This window comes from Danio rerio, chromosome 7 (assembly GCF_049306965.1).
Source record: "Danio rerio strain Tuebingen ecotype United States chromosome 7, GRCz12tu, whole genome shotgun sequence".
Classification (NCBI taxonomy): domain Eukaryota; kingdom Metazoa; phylum Chordata; class Actinopteri; order Cypriniformes; family Danionidae; genus Danio; species Danio rerio.
In genome coordinates, this window is record NC_133182.1 from 16,886,467 (window position 1) to 16,903,485 (window position 17,019).

At 34.6% G+C, this 17,019-nt stretch overlaps 1 protein-coding gene across 18 annotated transcripts in view; it reads left to right on the plus strand.

Moving 5' to 3' along the window:
• nav2a (neuron navigator 2a) overlaps positions 1 to 17,019 on the plus strand; it is a 386,862-nt gene that overhangs the window by 269,667 nt on the left and 100,176 nt on the right. For 9 of the 18 annotated variants that reach the window (XM_068222552.2, XM_073908175.1, XM_021477726.3 and 6 more), the window contains 4 exons: positions 4,911 to 4,983; positions 7,506 to 7,713; positions 8,740 to 8,793; positions 12,209 to 12,342. In XM_068222552.2, coding sequence (XP_068078653.2) covers positions 4,911 to 4,983; positions 7,506 to 7,713; positions 8,740 to 8,793; positions 12,209 to 12,342 — 469 coding nt within the window. The remainder of the gene's footprint in view (positions 1 to 4,910; positions 4,984 to 7,505; positions 7,714 to 8,739; positions 8,794 to 12,208; positions 12,343 to 17,019) is intronic. The other 9 variants (XM_073908169.1, XM_073908180.1, XM_068222554.2 and 6 more) reach the window with 1 other exon arrangement.

Sequence of the window (17,019 nt, forward strand, 5' to 3'; positions counted from 1 at the left end):
TGTGTGTGTGTGTGTGTGTGTGTGTGTGTGTGTGTGTGTGTGTGTGTGTGTGTGTGTGTGTGTGTGTGTGTGTGTGTGTGTGTGTGTGTGTGTTTGTTAAGCAGGCGTTTCTGTGCTGTCGTGTTAAATAGATTGACTCCTGCAGTCTCTCACAGGTGACATTCAGTGATATGAGAAGCAAACAAAAGCCCTGTGTTCAGGTACGGGTCTCTTGTTTCCTTAAACTTGCTGGATTGATTTTCTGAAGGGATTCTTTTGGAATAGAAAGAGTTAGATGAGAACATAATGGTTTTGTAGTGGTGTATCTGAAAAGGGTTATGTAAAATTTACACCCATAGAGATGTGTATGGTCATTATATGGAAGAATTGACAGTATGATTTTCAAATGTGATTAATGATTTTTCTGTTGTGGAAAGAATGCTGAGTTGTTGTGTTTGTAATGTTTTTATTATGGTTTCAAGACTGTATGTTTATGCCTCACAGCAAAGAAGGTCGCTGGTTCGAGCCTCGGCTGGGTCAGTTGGCATTTCTGTGTGGAGTTTGCATGTTCTCTCCTGTTGGTGTGGCGTGGCGTGTTTCCTCTGGCTGCTCCCGTTTCCTCCATAAGTCCAATGACATGCGCTATTGGTGAAATGGGTTGGCTAAATTGTCCATAGTGTATGTGTGTGAATGAGAATGTTTTCAGTGTTGACGTGCGGCTGAAAGGGCATCCTGTGGCAACACATGATTAATAAAGGGACTAAGCTGAAAAGAAAATGAGTAAATTAATATTTTTAAGTTTTGAATTTTTTAAAGAAATTTTTATTTAAATGTATTTTTTGTTAAATAAAATTGACTTACTTAAACACCATTATGATTTAATTTAATTCAATTTTATTTTATTTTATTTTATTTTTATTTTATTTTATTTTATTTTATTTTATTTTATTTTATTTTATTTTATTTTATTTTATTTTATTTTATTTTATTTTATTTTATTTTATTTTATTTTATTTAAGAAAAAATATTATCAGACGTACTGGGAAAATTTCCTTGGTCTATTAAACATCATTTGGGAAATATAAAAAACAAAACAAAGGGGAGCTAATAATTCTGACTTCCAACTATAAGAATTTTTTATTTAAATGTATTTTTATAAAATAAAATTTACTTACTGAAGCACCATTATTTTTAAATTTTAATTAACTTTATTTCAATTAATTTGATTATTTTATTATTTTATTTATTTATTTTTATTTATTTTATTATATTGTATTCTTTATGTATTACTTTTTTATATTATTATAAAATCTTTTTGAAATTTATTTGAAATATTATTAATAAATAAAAACACTTCATTAAAATAAATAGTAATTTTATAAATTAATAAATTAATTGCTGTAACAATATAAGCAATACAATAATCGTTGTTATTATTATAAGCAATAGTAGTAGTAATTTTTTAAATATTATTTTTAATCAAAATTATTTAATATTAAGGACAATTATAAATGTTAAGATTGATGTATTATTTAGATTAACTTAAATATTAGGACTATTAAATCATTTTAATTATTACAAACATAAATCTTCATCATTCATGTTTTTCCCCAGTAAATGTATGTGGCTGTGGAAGCATAGATACAAGTAGTGAGTTTGGTTTTGACGTAGTGCTCTTTATGTCTCTATGATCACTTGTTTGCTTTTATTCCAGTAGGTTCTGATTTCTATTGACCTGTTGAGTTTGTAATGCAGCTGTAATGAGTATGTCATTCACAGTGGTGTTTGCTGTCATGCATGACCTTAAGACAACAATCAGTGAATGCAATATTAAATTGTCCCCTTCTCCCATATTTTAATGCATTCATATTGACATTATTCCCTTGCAATTCAATTCACAGTGAGAGAAAGAGGATCAAGATTGATTTCAGTGCCTCTCTGTGAGTTATTTTTATTTAGAAAGGTTATTTTTAGTCCTGGATGTCTGGGATGTGGTTTCCTTCAAAGGGTCAGAAGAATCTAGAGCAGATTCTTTCCTCACATTTCGAGATCTCCCCTTGACCCTTCAGACCAGCAACTGTTGGCTGGCAGCAACTGGGGTTTAGTCAGTGAGTCTGTGGCTGACATTACTGACACTGCTGCTGACTAACCCATGGCAGATGACCAGCTCTTTCATGCATAACATGAGTAATAAATCAGTCCGATGCTCTATTTATTAAACTGTGGTCCCAAAAATTGGTAGAGCACTTGAGCTGCTTTAAGAAAAATAAAATAAATAATAATAATAATAATAATAATAATAATAATTATTATTGTTATTATTGTTGTTTTGTTATTCCACTTCAGCCACTTTTAATATTGTGTAATATTTTGTTGTTATTATTATTATTATTATTATTATTATTATTATTATTATTATTATTATTATTATTATTATTATTATTATCATTATTAATATATAGTTTAAAGTGTCTCAATTGTAATAACTACAACAAAACAACACAATAATAACACTAATACTTCTACTACTACTACTACTACTAATAATAATAATAATAATAATAATAATAATAATAATTATTATTATTATTATTATTATTATTATTATTAATTATTATTATTGTTTTGTTATTCCACTTCAGCTTTTAAAATTGTGTAATAATTTGTTGCTACTATGATTTTTGTTATTATTTTTTATTAATATTATTGTTATTATAATTATTATACCTTTTCAAAAGTGTCTCAAGTGTAATACTGTATCTAAATAAGTAATATCATTGTTTATTACTATAATTATTATTATATATTTATTTTCGTAATTTTACACTTAAGCACTTGAGACAGTTTAAAAATGTGCAATAATTATTTTTTAATTATTGTTGTTGTTGTTGTCGTTATTATTAATGTTATACATTTGTAAAGTGTCTCAAGTGTAACAGTACCACCACCACCACCACCAACAACAACAACATAATAATAATAATAATAATAATAATAATAATAATAATAAAATTATTATTATTATACATTTTTATATGTCTCAAGCGTAATAACTAACAAAATAAATAATAATATTATTGTTATTATTATTATTTGTTTATTTATTTATTTATTTATTTTTATTTGTTATTTTACTCTTCAGCTTTTGAGAAACTTTTAAAAATGTGCAACAAATTGTTGTTGTTGTTATTATTATTATTATCAATATTATTATTATTATTATCATCATCATCATCATAATCCTCATCATTGTTATTATTATTATATTGTTGTTTTTGCTGTTGTTGTTGTTACATTGTTATGCACTAAGTGTCTCATGTGACCCAGAATAAATAATAATACTATTGTTTATTATTATTTATTCATTTATTTATTGTTTGTTATTTTACACTTCAGCATTTAATACGCTTTAAAAAGTGTGAAATAAATTGTTGTTGTTGATATTATAATTGTCATTATTATTATTAATAACAACAACAATAACAACAACAACAACAACAACAACAACAACAATAATAATAAAAATAATAATAATAATAATAATAATAATAGTTTTTGCTGTTGTTGGTGGTGTTGTTACATTGTTATACATTTTAAGTGTCTCAAGTCTCCCAGAATAAATATTAATTATATTGTTTATTATTATTGTTTTTACATTGCTTTATCTGCGTGTTAAAGCTATAACATGTTAATGTCCTTTAATTATTGCACAATATATCAAACCAGGCGATGCTTTGTTGGATGAAACTTTTTTTTACTGAGTTTAAAATTAATTAAACTTTTTAAACATTTTGTCAATTTAGTTTGAGTAAACTGTACAGATGTCATTCTCTGTTTAAATTTGTCGATCATCTGTTTTATCGTTCATTCATAAGCTGATGATATTTATGATTAATGATAGCTATTAGGACAGATTTGACATGGGCTCACTCTAAAATAAACTTTCAGGATTTAAAAGACCAGAATATTTTGTGAGAACTTTTTATTTATTTTATTTATTTTTTATATTTTTAAAGGACTATTATGAAGGTGAAGCAGTGGCGCAGTAGGGCTGTCGCCTCACAGCAAGAAGGTTGCTGGGTCGCTGGTTTGAGCCTCGGCTCAGTTAACGTTTCTGTGTGGCGTTTCTGTGTGGAGTTTGCGGTTTGCAGCTTCTGTGAGATGGTTTGCGGCTGAAAGGGCATCCGCTGCGTAAAAACTTGCTGGATAAGTTGGCAGTTAATTCCGCTGTGGCGACCCCAGATTAATAAAGGGACTGAGCCGAATGAATGAACTATTATGAAAAACTATTATAGTGTATTTATGTACAGCTTACTAGTAAGGTGATTATTGCCCATATAGAAATAAAAGAGGATTTTTTTTCATTCAATGGCAATATACAGTATGAATACCATAAAATACATCATTAGCTGCACAAACAGAACACATACAGCCATGATATTATGCATGACATCAACCCTAGTAATGTAAATATAACACATGGTAAACATGCTAAATATAATAAACATATCCTAGTAGCACCCACATGACCTTCACGTGCAGCCTATGACATCACCCTCCCCTCAGCCAATCAGAAATCCTCCAGCACTGAACTGAGTGACTCTGGTATATGGCCGGGTCAGTGTCGTGCCCTCAACAAGGTTTCCTAGCAACAGAGCAAATTTGACGCCCTCAGCGATTGGCAGCAAAGGCTTTGCATACTGCTTTGATTGAGCAGCCAATCTATGCTCTCTGACAGCACTAGAGTACTAGAGAGGGAATGTCCAGTCACGCGTTCATTCAGAAATATTGCAGGTGCCAGGCAGTCTTAATAGTGTCTGCATTGCCTCATTAAACACCTGTTTTATTTAGGTGATAGTGACTGATTTCTGTTCATATATCTGTGATTTCTACAGTGCTTATTGGCTTCATTTCTGTCCTTTTCTCTCCAGATTGAGAACATTGATGCCTGTTTGAGCTTTCTAGCAGCCAAAGGTGTGAACATACAGGGACTATCAGCTGAAGGTAAAAACACTTCAAAATATTTTATTAATTTTAGATTTCATTTCGACTGACTCGAGACAGATACTGTGCTAAATACAGGTTTAAATACACTATTTTTCTATTATTGTTAACACTCTAGGTCAGGGGTTCCCAAACTTTTCAGCCTGCGACCCCCAAAATAACAATGCCAGTGACTCGCGACCCCCAATATCCTCTGAGGTGGTTATAAATACAGAAACCTTGCATGCAATGACGCAGACACACCAATTAAATTTGTGTCAGTGCTTTAAATGTGCCAGAAAGTATAACCTGATGTTATAAAATCAAAATGCATCTGACGCTATTGCTGCCTTTAATATAATGTAATTACCCCCGGGGTCGCAATCCAATAGAACTAGTAACTATAAGCTACTATAGTAACTATATAGTATATAGTAACTATAAACGACTATTTTTATTTTCAGTATAGTTATGGATAAAATATGTTAATTCTTATGGTTTAATAAAAATAAATAGATTTTTGGAAATCACCAGGCGACCCCTCTTCATTGCCCCGCGACCCCTCGGGGGGTCCCGACCCCCACTTTGAGAACCACTGCTCTAGGTTATAATGTGTCAACTATGACATAATGACTACATCTTCTCACCTATTCTGTACTATAGCAGGGTGTCCTCTGGGTCTTAAACTGTCTTAAATTTAAAAAAATGTATTTAAGGACAGTATGAAAAATCTTAAAAAGTCTTACATTCACTGAAATATGCTGTTTTAGGTCTTAAATGCTTTTAAACAAATTAATGTTACTTTGTCCATGTAAAGCTACCCAATCTGTACAACCAACAAATCTATCTAAAAAAAAAAAAAAAAAGGTTTAACATAAGTAAAATGTATTAACTATTTAGTAATACATTTACCGGCCACTTTATTAAGTACACCTTACTAGTACCGGGTTGGACCCCTTTTTACCCTCAGAAATGTCTTAATTATTCTTTGCATATATTCAACAAGGTACTGGAATTATTCCTCAGAGATTTTGTTCCATATTGATATAATAGCATCACGCAGTTGCTGCAGATTTATCGGCTGCACATCCATGATGTGAATCTGCCTTTCCACCACATCCTGAAATTGCTCTAATGGATTGAGATCTGGTGACTGTGGAGGCCATTTGAGTACAGTGAACTCATTGTCATGTTTAAGAAACCAGTCTGAAATGATTCGAGCTTCATGACATGGCATGTTATCCTGCTGAAAGTAGCCTTCAGAAGATGAGTATACTGTGGTCATAAAGGGATGGACATGGTCAGCAACAATACTAAGGTAGCCTGTGGCATTGACACAATGCTCACTTGGTACTAATGGGCTCAAAGCGTGCCAAGAAAATATTCCCCACACTATTACACCACCAACACCAGCCTGAATCGTTGATAAAAGGCAGGATGGATCCAAGCTTTCATGGTGTTGACACTTAATTCTGAGTTTCCTGTTCTTAGCTGACAGGAGTGGCACCTGGTGTGGTTTTCTGCTGCTGTAGTCCATCTGCCTCAAGGTTGGACGTGTTGTGCATTCAGAGATGCACATCTGCATACCACGGTTGTAATGAGTGGTTATTTGAGTTACTGATGCTTTCTATCTGCTTGAACAAGATATGTAGATCAGCAGTTTCTGAAATACTCAGACCAGTCTGTCTGGCACCAACAACCATGTCATGTTCAAAGTCACTTAAATCACCTTTCTTCTCCATTCTAATGCTCGGTTTGAACTGCAGCAGATCATATAGACCATGTCTACATGCCTAAATGCATTGAGTTGCTGTCATGTGATTGGCTGATTAGAAATTTGGTTAATGAGCAGTTGGACAGGTGTACCTAATAAAGTGGCCGGTGAGTGTATGAAGGTTTCCTCTGGGTGCTCCAGTTTCCCCCACATTCCAAAGGCATGTGGGTATAGGTGAATTGAATAAACTAAACTGGCCGTATTGTGTGTGTGTGTGTGTGAATGAGTGTGTATGGATGTTTCCCAGTACTGGGTTGCAGCTGGAAAGGCATTCGCTGTGTAAAACATATGCTGGATAAGTTGGTGGTTCATTCTGCTGTGGCGACCCCTGATGAATAAAGGGACTAAGGTGAAGGAAATTGAGTGAATGAATGAATGAATGAGTGATAGGTGTTTTAATAAGTAAAGCAAGTATTATGTTTTCTTCCGGAAAAGCGTAGTCTTGTTTCCTTTAGTTTGGCTGCAATAAAAACTGTTTTATTAAAAAAAAAGTTTTTAACAATATAATTACTCCCCGTTAAGAAATTATTATTATTCATTTTGATGATTGTATACAGAACAAACCAAAGACTTGTTTAAAGACTTGCCTAATTAAACTGAATTAGTTAACCTAATTAACCTAGTTAAGCTTTTAATTGTCCTTTAAGCTGTATTTTGGTGTCTTGCAAAATAACTTGTAAGATATTATGTACTGTAATCATGGCAAAGACAAAATAAATACGTGCAATTTTACTCTACTAAACAGTGACCTCTTGTCTGTTCCTCACAGAGATCCGGAATGGGAATCTGAAAGCCATCTTGGGGCTTTTCTTTAGCCTGTCTCGATACAAGCAGCAGCAACAAACGAGCCGACAGACACACACACAGCACACACACTCACACACTCCTCTAATCCAGCAGAGCAGCGCTCCGGCCCAGCTGATCTCCACCCCGCATGGGCCACACTCACACAAAACACAGACAGACATGCAGTCCAGGTAAAACATCACTCTATCAGTCCTGCTTTCTGTTTAGCAAACTGTCAGTCTCTCTATCATTCCAGCTTTCTATCTGACGTTCTGTTATGTATTGTTCTGTTCAACCAATCCATCCGTCAATCATCCATTCAATCACATCTATCTATCTATCTATCTATCTATCTATCTATCTATCTATCTATCTATCTATCTATCTATCTATCTATCTATCTATCTATCTATCTATCTATCTATCTATCTATCTATCTATCTATCTATCTACCTAATCTCATCCATCCATCCATCCATCCATCCATCCATACAATCCCATCCATCCATCCATGCATCATTCTCATTCGTTCATCCATTATTTCCATCCGTCCACCTAATTTGATTCATCCATGCATCTATCCAATCCCATCCATCTATCTCATCCATCCATCCCATTTATCCGTCCATGCATCCATTCATTCATTCATTTATTCGATCTTATCCATCCATCAATCCCATGTATTTAATTCAATTCATCTATCCATGCACCTATCACATCCATCCATCCATCCATCCATCCATCCATCTATTAATTCTATCAATCTATCCCATCCATTCAAACACATCCATCCATCCAATCTCATCCATTCTATCTATCTATCTATCTATCTATCTATCTATCTATCTATCTATCTATCTATCTATCTATCTATCTATCTATCTATCTATCTATCTATCTATCTATCTATCTATCTATCTATCTATCTATCTATCTATCTATCTATCTATCTATCTATCTATCTATCTATCTATCTATCTATCTATCCATCTAATTCATTCAATCCCATCCATCCATCCATTGTTCTATGGATCTATTTATCCATCTACTGAACATTGTAAACTTTCTCTGTAGTTTAATGGGAATTTATGTGTTCATTGTCTTAGTTTGTGTTGTTGTGTTAGTCATCATCACTGTCAGTGTATGTCCTGCTCTCTCTCATTCTCTTTATCTCTATCTCTCTCTCTTCTCTTGTTTTGCTTCTTCTTCTGATCTAGGGATGGCTCTCAGAGTAAACTCAAGTTTTCCATTGGTCAGAAAAAGTCTTCTAGGTAGCGCTTTCTCTCTCGTGTATTTTCTCCCTACAGTCAACCTGCTTGTCATCACCCTCCTCTTCCTCACTCAATATCTGCATGATGCTCTAACTCTACCTATGTTTCTGTGAAACTAACACAAATATTACAACTGCCTTACAATGTCTTATTTACAAGCATTGACCAGCATTAATACTCAATTATTATATGCATATACACTCACTGGCCACTTTATTAGGTACACCTTACTACTACCGGGTTGAATCCCCTTTTTCCTTCAGAACTGCCGTAATCCTTTGTGGCATAGATTTAAGAAGGTACTGGACATATTCCTCAGAGATTTTAGTCCATATTGACATGATAGCATCAAGCAGTGTCTGCAGGTGTGTGGGCTGCACACCCATGATATGAATATCCCGTTCCACCACACCTCAAAGGTGCTCTATTGGATTGAGAGCTGGTGACTGTGGACTGAACAGTTGATACAAGGCGGGATGGATCCATGCTTCATATTGTTGACATCAAATTCTGACCCTACTAGCCGAATGTCGCAGCAGAAATCGAGACTCGTCAGACCAGGCTACGTTTTTCCAATCTTCTATTTGTGTTAGCGAGCTGTTAGACAGGTGTACCTAATAAAGTGGCCGGTGAGTGTATAAGTATATTTTATTATGATGCATTATTATGAATTCTAAAGTACTCATCCTTGCATCATAAACACCTTATTTTACTGTCTTATAAATAACTGTGACTATATTAAACAATATTCATTTTGATCAAACACGTGATTTTTATGCACTTGAACAAGTGTTCTAAAATGTAATATAGCTATTTAACTGTGGCCACAGCTATTTATGAATATATATAACCATTTTTGCATCTAATAAAGAATTACAAACAACTGTATAATTCATAAATCACAAACTGACCCATTCTGGCGAAGCTTTCTTTGAAAATATTGGTCTAGACAGAATAGGTGGACTCTGTCAGGAGACGTTACCCAAAAACACGTCCCAGCGGAGATGTCTGCTCAGTGAGCTGTGCTAACTTTAAAATAACCCACTCTGTGTGATGCCTGTTGGAGTAGCAGATTAATTATTAACTATGGAGTGTGACAGAAAGCTTGAGGTTGTAATTTTGCTTTGAATGAATGATGCGGTCGTGCCCTCGGTCACCTGCTGCAAATGCATTGCACTCACTTGTGTAATAGGCTTGAAATAACTACTCTAAAAATACTCTCGGCCACCTGATTTAAAATTCTCGTTTTGAAAATTGGCCAAGTCTAATAATCCGCTGTTTATTTATTTATTTTGCGACACGCGGCGCAATGTTGCCACCTATTGTTTGATAAGTGTAACTGCACATAAGTCTTTCTCAGGTCTGAGATGTATTTTAGTTGAAAAAAAACAACTAAAAATAAACAGGGTAACCTATTTTACATTTTCTTGAGGGAATGTGTGACAGCAATGTGATTAGCATAGGTCATGACAGATGTTACTGTATTATACATGACACTGACGTGGCATTTACCTAGACTGATTGTTTAGGGAGATTAGTCTGTCTGTCAATCACCTTTAAAGATTGGAACGATGGAGAAATGCCATATTATAATGACAAATGTCCATCACGTATGTGGATTCCTCGGTATTTATTGAAACATAATGTAATCATAGCATATCATAGCTTTTATCAATTTATTAAGCAGTATGTTTCTTATTATTAAATCGAAATTTAGTTAAAGTACCAATTCTCACTATTAACTAGCTTATCATCTGCCTATTATTAAGATATTGTCTGTTGATTAGTGCTTATGGAGTATTGTTCTTATTCTACATCTCTAATACTGCCTAATACCTAAACCCAACTACCTTAATATTAATAAGCAGCTAATTCGTTTTTTTAGCTAAAATAATAGTTAATGTTTTTTTTTATAGTGAGAAATGTACCATAAAATAATTTGCTAAAAAAATAGTTGTTTTTGCAGATTTTTTTTTACATTGGTATATGAAAGTTTTTAAAAATAAGAAAATGCTTTTAAAAAGGAAATGTTTCTGTTTGGTAATTTGCTATACTGTAAATGCAGCCCTTAGCTGAACACCCCGCTAACATTAAAAAAAAACATTTCCTATTTCAGAATGTTAACATTCTGAAGTAACATTCCCATAATGTATGGAGAATCATTATGTAGAATGATTGCTTGTCGCTTGCTTAACATTCATTTCATTACTTGATGGGAAGGTTAGCAAAATATCGTAACATATACAGCAAACATTGTTGTTGTGTAAATGATCTGACAAAATTCATCAGTTTATTGTTTGTTTATTTTAGGGTAGTGTTTTATATACACACACACACACACACACACACACACACACAGCCTCTTCACCTTTGTGTATTACTCCTCCCACATAGAGTGACAGCAGATCAATAAACTCACTACAGTTTGACAAATATTGCAGCTAATGGCTTGTTTAGTCGAGAATGTAGTTGTTCAGCTGTAGTATGAAATTACGCTGTTTTATTCTTCTAAGGGCTTATTATGCGGTTTCTGTCACCATCTTGTGGATGGAAAATGTCAACCGTCTTTGCTCGGTATGACAGACTAACAGACTAATGGCCGTCGACGCACTGTCTGTCAGAAATTATAAATATTTTAAAATAACCACTATCTTCTAAATAAACTGCATAGTTGCAATCTAAACAACTACATTCTCAACTAAAAAAGCTTTAAAAATGTTGTCAAACTGTAGAGTGTCCTCTGCTTGTTGCTGTATGTGGGCGGAGTAATTCACAAGGGTTAAGTGTGAAGAGGAAAATTATTACTGGAAAATTATTGCACGGCTACCAGCCAGTCAGATTCAAAAACCAGACATAACTGTTATATATATATCTTAAAGTGACAGTTCACCAAAAAGTGAAAATTCTATCATCAATTACTCACCCTTTACTTGTTTCAAACCTTTATGAATGTCTTTCTTCATTTTAAAAGTACTTAATGTAGAAGTACTTAATATTTACTCACCATCAAGTACTTCCAAAGCTTTGAGATTTTCTTTCTTCTGTAAAACTCAAAGAAGGTATTTTAAAGAATGTTGGAAAGCTCTAACCATTTACTTCCATAGTGTTTGTTTTTTCACAATGGAAATCAATAGATACAGCTTTAGCTTCTTTAGTGTTCAAGAAACTCATCAAGCTTTGGAACCACTTGAGGATGAGTAAATATTGAGTATGTTCCCAATTTTGCGTGAACTATCCATTTTAAGGCATTAAGCGACCACTCTGGATAGGTAATAAAACACTCTAACATCTACATACAGTACAGCAGCAGCACCTAAAACACAGCACACATAAATAGCACCTTAGCATGATATCAAGCACACAGTTATTCTTCAAAGATACTGCCATTAATACTATGTTCGCCTTTCTGTCACAGATTGCCTGGGCCGACCTCGAGGATGTCCACTGCGGGCAGTGAGAGCTCTCCTCGAGGGTCCATCAGTTCAGCAGGGAATCGCCGCAGTCTGGTGTTCAGCGATAAAGCCAAACCTGCAGCAGCTCAGGCCAAAGGTAAACACAACTGAATTACTTTAGCTGAACACTGCACTTGCAGACTCATTCAAGTCCAGCCACTTTACTTTATATCAGAATATGTCTCTATCTGTCATTTGATCAGAAAATGAGTTCAATTTCTGTGTTTTATTTATTAAAAAAAATGATGACTATCTGCTGCCCATGGCAATATTCTTTGTATGAATTGAATTAGGACAAACTGGTCATGAAAAAAAGATGTACTGGAAGAGAATTGCACTTTATGCTTTAGCTACACCATAAAAAGAGCATCCATAAATAAGCATTTTTTTGTATTTTGTGCTTCATTGTTTTATTTTTTCCTATTTATTTATGCTTTTGAATTGCATTATGGGACATTGATCTCTCTTCCAACAACTTTTGACCTTGAAATGTTTAAAAAAGGGACTTTTATGAACATATTTAATCGTTTAAAGTGATATTTTGTCTGGGTTGGTGTTGTATTTTACAATACAAAATCCTTTTAATTGTAACAAAGGTCACTGGACAGCGGACGTGAAGATCCACATGCAGTTTATTTAAAGAGAAGTTGTGCAGGCAATGGTGAAAAAACAGAGGCAAACGGTAGCATAAAGATAATCCAAAATACGTGGGCCAAATACAGACAAATGGTCAGGCTAGGAGGCAAAGAATAAAAAAAGACAAGGATCAAAACACGGCAAGACAAACAGGAAAACGCTTCGTACTTTTCGCTAGGCAAAACAAAACTCCATAATGTGTGTGTGTGTGTGTGTGTGTGTGTGTGTGTGTGTGTGTGTGTGTGTGTGTGTGTGTGTGTGTGTGTGTGTGTGTGTGTGTGTAAGGGGTAAATATAAAGTCCAGCTAATCAGTCTGTGATGAGTTACCAGCTGTGTGAGTGTAATTAGTGGGAAACAGGAACCGGTGTGTGAGGTGCATGCTGGGAGTTGCAGTTCATTACTGTGACTAGCAATTCTCTAGTAATCTGCAACTGCCAGTTCGTCGGCGATCACAGCAGTATTAAACTGCCAGTACATTTTCTGTTGTTTTACAGACTTATTTCTCTGTATATTATTTCTTTTATTATTTTAAACTACTACAATGTCAATAAAAGTCACTTGTTTAAACTGAAGAGTTGAATTTTTAACATCAAAAGTTGACAGAGCAGAGCTCAACATCCCATAATGCAAATACTAACGGTAAATAAACAGAAAACACTTGTTAATCAGGAAATACGGAAACTGTTAATTAACAGATATTGATATAATGTAATAATATAATATTGATGTAATAAAAGTTGTATAATGATATGGGTTTGACTTAGTTGTACTTTATTAAGGTGGTCCTTTTGTCCCTGTAATTCAAAATACTTCAAAATCATACTTAACGAAGTGTTTTGAAATCCTAAATTTGCCACGTTTTTTGTGAGGGTTGGGTTTAGAGACAGGGCCATATAATAAGCAGTTTATTATATGTATGAAATTAATTTGTATTTATTTATTTATTTGACATGAACATCACAATTATACTGGAGAACCAAATGCATTTGTTGAAGTGTTTTAGCAAACTTACTAATTCTCAACACCTGTCCACAGTAGGCTTGACAAAATGGACAAAATTGAAATACAATAAATACATATACACAACATTATAATTCTTTCATAAAATCACTGAAGGCAAAAGCAAAGGCGACATGATCCAACAAACTAATAGTAAATTTTGTGCAAGCACTACTGTTTTGTTTTTAACCACTTTTCAAGAGCACTACTAAAAAATTTTGTATTAGTTTCTGATTTTTGGCTAACAGGTAAATCATTCCACAGCAGTTGCAGTTGCCCGTGTAACTTTGTGAGAGGTTTGATGCCTACTTATTAGATCAGAAAACAGGATTGGAACATGATTATTTAAACATTTAAAAACCAATTGAAGATAATTCAATTTAATAAAACTATCAAAACTAAAATGGTTATGTTTACATAAAACTTCACAGTGATGCCATTGCATAGGCTTTACGTCCATAATTTTAACTGCTTGTTTATATATTGAGTCAATAGGCTTCAATGTAGTTAAAGAGGCTTGTGACCAAGATGTCAAATACATTGCGCCTATGGAAAGTCCCTAAACCATGTATACGTGTGTGTGTGTGTGTGTGTGTGTGTGTGTGTGTGTGTGTGTGTGTGTGTGTGTGTGTGTGTGTGTGTGTGTGTGACTGCTTATTTATTCTGCAGTGAACCTAATCGTTCAAAAATGCAGTTATTGTTTAACTTTGAACAGTACTCTACTATAACTACTTGTTAAGTCAAATTGACATGAACAATATCTAAGTATGGTGGTTCATTCCGCTGTGGTGAGCCCAGATTAATAAAGGGACTAAGCCGAAAAGAAAATGAATGAATGAATGAATATCTATATATATAGTCTCGCTCTTGGTTAGCATTATCCAGAAACCCACATGCATTCTGTAGGTGAAGTCAGCAGAAAACAAAAGTTGACTCTGAGCATAATCTGCATGCGTTTTCAACATTTCTCTTGAATAACGTGCTCTGATGAATTATGCACAAAAGAAGATAAGCCAGGTCTGTTTTGAGTTCATGTTGACTTAAAGCGTTCACTGCGTCAAAACGTGCCAGCCGTGGTTCTGTCTCTGACGGATCTGTGCTGCAGTTAATGTTGCAGTGAGTGCTGGAAATAACTGCTCATAATGACCTTGAGTGAAGCTGTAGTCACACAAACCCCGGAGGACAAGCTGGAAAGATGGTGCAAATGTGCTGTGTGTGTGTGTGTGTGTGTGTGTGTGTGTGTGTGTGTGTGTGTGTGTGTGTGTGTGTGTGTGTGTGTGTGTGTGTGTGTGTGTGTGTGTGTGTGTGTGTGTGTGTGTGTGTGTGTGTGTGTGTGTGCATGTGTGTGTGTGTGTGTGTGTGTGTGTACGTGTGTGCGTACGTGTGTGTATACGTGTGTGTACATGTGTGTTTTAATGCGTTTTTATTTATCCTGTGTGTGTTTATGTGTATGTTTATGCAGACTGTGCACATGTGTGTGTGTGTGTATGTGTGTGTGTGTATGTGTTTTTGTGACATATCAGGACACAAGTCTGTATAATGACATGGGTATGACACGGGTATTACAAAAAGGAGGTGAAATATGAGGACATTGGTGACGTCCTCATTTCTCAAAAAGCTTATAAACTCCACAGGATGAGTTTAATCAGAGAGTAAAGCTGTTCACTGTCTCCTGTGATGGTTGGGTTTAGGGTAGGGTGAGGGCAATACAATATAAGGTTTGATCGGTATTAAATGAATGGAAACCAATGTAATGTACCCACCTTTCACAAAAACAAACGTGTGTGTGTTAATTTGTGTGTTTTTGTCTGTTTGTGTTTGTTCATGTGAGTGAGTGTCTGCCTGTGTGTGCATTTGTATGTGTTTCAATATGCCCTTGTATGTGTATTATTGTGTGTATGTGTGTGCACATGTATGTGTGTGCTTTTATGTTCCTGTGTGTGCACACCTACTTATGCAACTTGTATTCCTAATGTTGTGGGCACTGTATGTGCGTGCTTGTGTGTTTGCTCCTGTGTGCTTGTATGCATGCGTGTGAGTGATGCTAGCTTTGAATGGAGAGTGAATGAAGCCCTGGAAGTTTCTGCATTAATTGAGCCCCAATTAATGTGTTTTGAGCTGAAGAATGAGGCGGCAGTGAAAGAGAGACGGAGGGCAGGCTTTCACAGTGTCTGCAGGAAATCTGTCCTGATTTCCCCCAGTTTTCCGCTGCATGTTTGTGTACTTTCTCTAGCATGTTCAGGCTTTGCCTAGTGTTTTCATATTATGTTTACAAAGGCTCAGTTTTTAGAGTATTTTGATTTCTATAATATGAGGCTTATGTGCAGTTGAAGAGTTCAGATGTTTTGCTCTTGTGACCCTGAAAGTCAGTAAATGGTGTCAGCCAACTGATTCTCCCATGATTCCTTTAGCTGTGACCTTAATGCAATGCAGATTGAGAATGTGAATCACAGAGCAAAAAAAAAATAATAGCATTACTCTATTATTACTCTAGCATTACTCTCTAGTGTTTATTTTGATACTGCTGAAAGCAGGAATCGGGAAGAGAACTGTACTGTTTTAAAAAGTTAGCTCTTTTGATTTTGAGTTTAACAAGTTAACATATTGAATACTCAACTTTACCATTTTTCAATAAAAAATCGATATATGCAGTAAATCCGGAAAGTATTCATAGCGCTTCACTTTTTCCACATTGTTTTATGTTACAGCCTGAATCCAAAATTTATTAAATTATTTTTTTTCCTTAAAATTCTACACACAATACCCCATAATGTCAATGTAAAAAAAGAGTTTTTGAAATTGTTGCAAATTTATTAAAAATAAAATATCTGAAAAATCACATGTGCATAAGTATTCACCGCCTTTTCCATGAAGCTCTGAATTGAGCTGAGGTACATTCTGTTTCCACTGATCATTCTTGAGATGTTTCAGCAGCTTCATTGGAGTTCAACTGTGGTAAATTCAATTGATTGGACATGATTTGAAAAGGCATACACCTGTCGATATAAGGTCCCAGGGTTGACAGTGCATGTCAAAGCACAAACCAAGCATGAAGACAAAGGAATTGTCTGTAGACCTCCGAGACAGAATTGTCTCGAGGCACAAGGCTGGGGAAGGATACTGAAAAATGTCTGCTGCT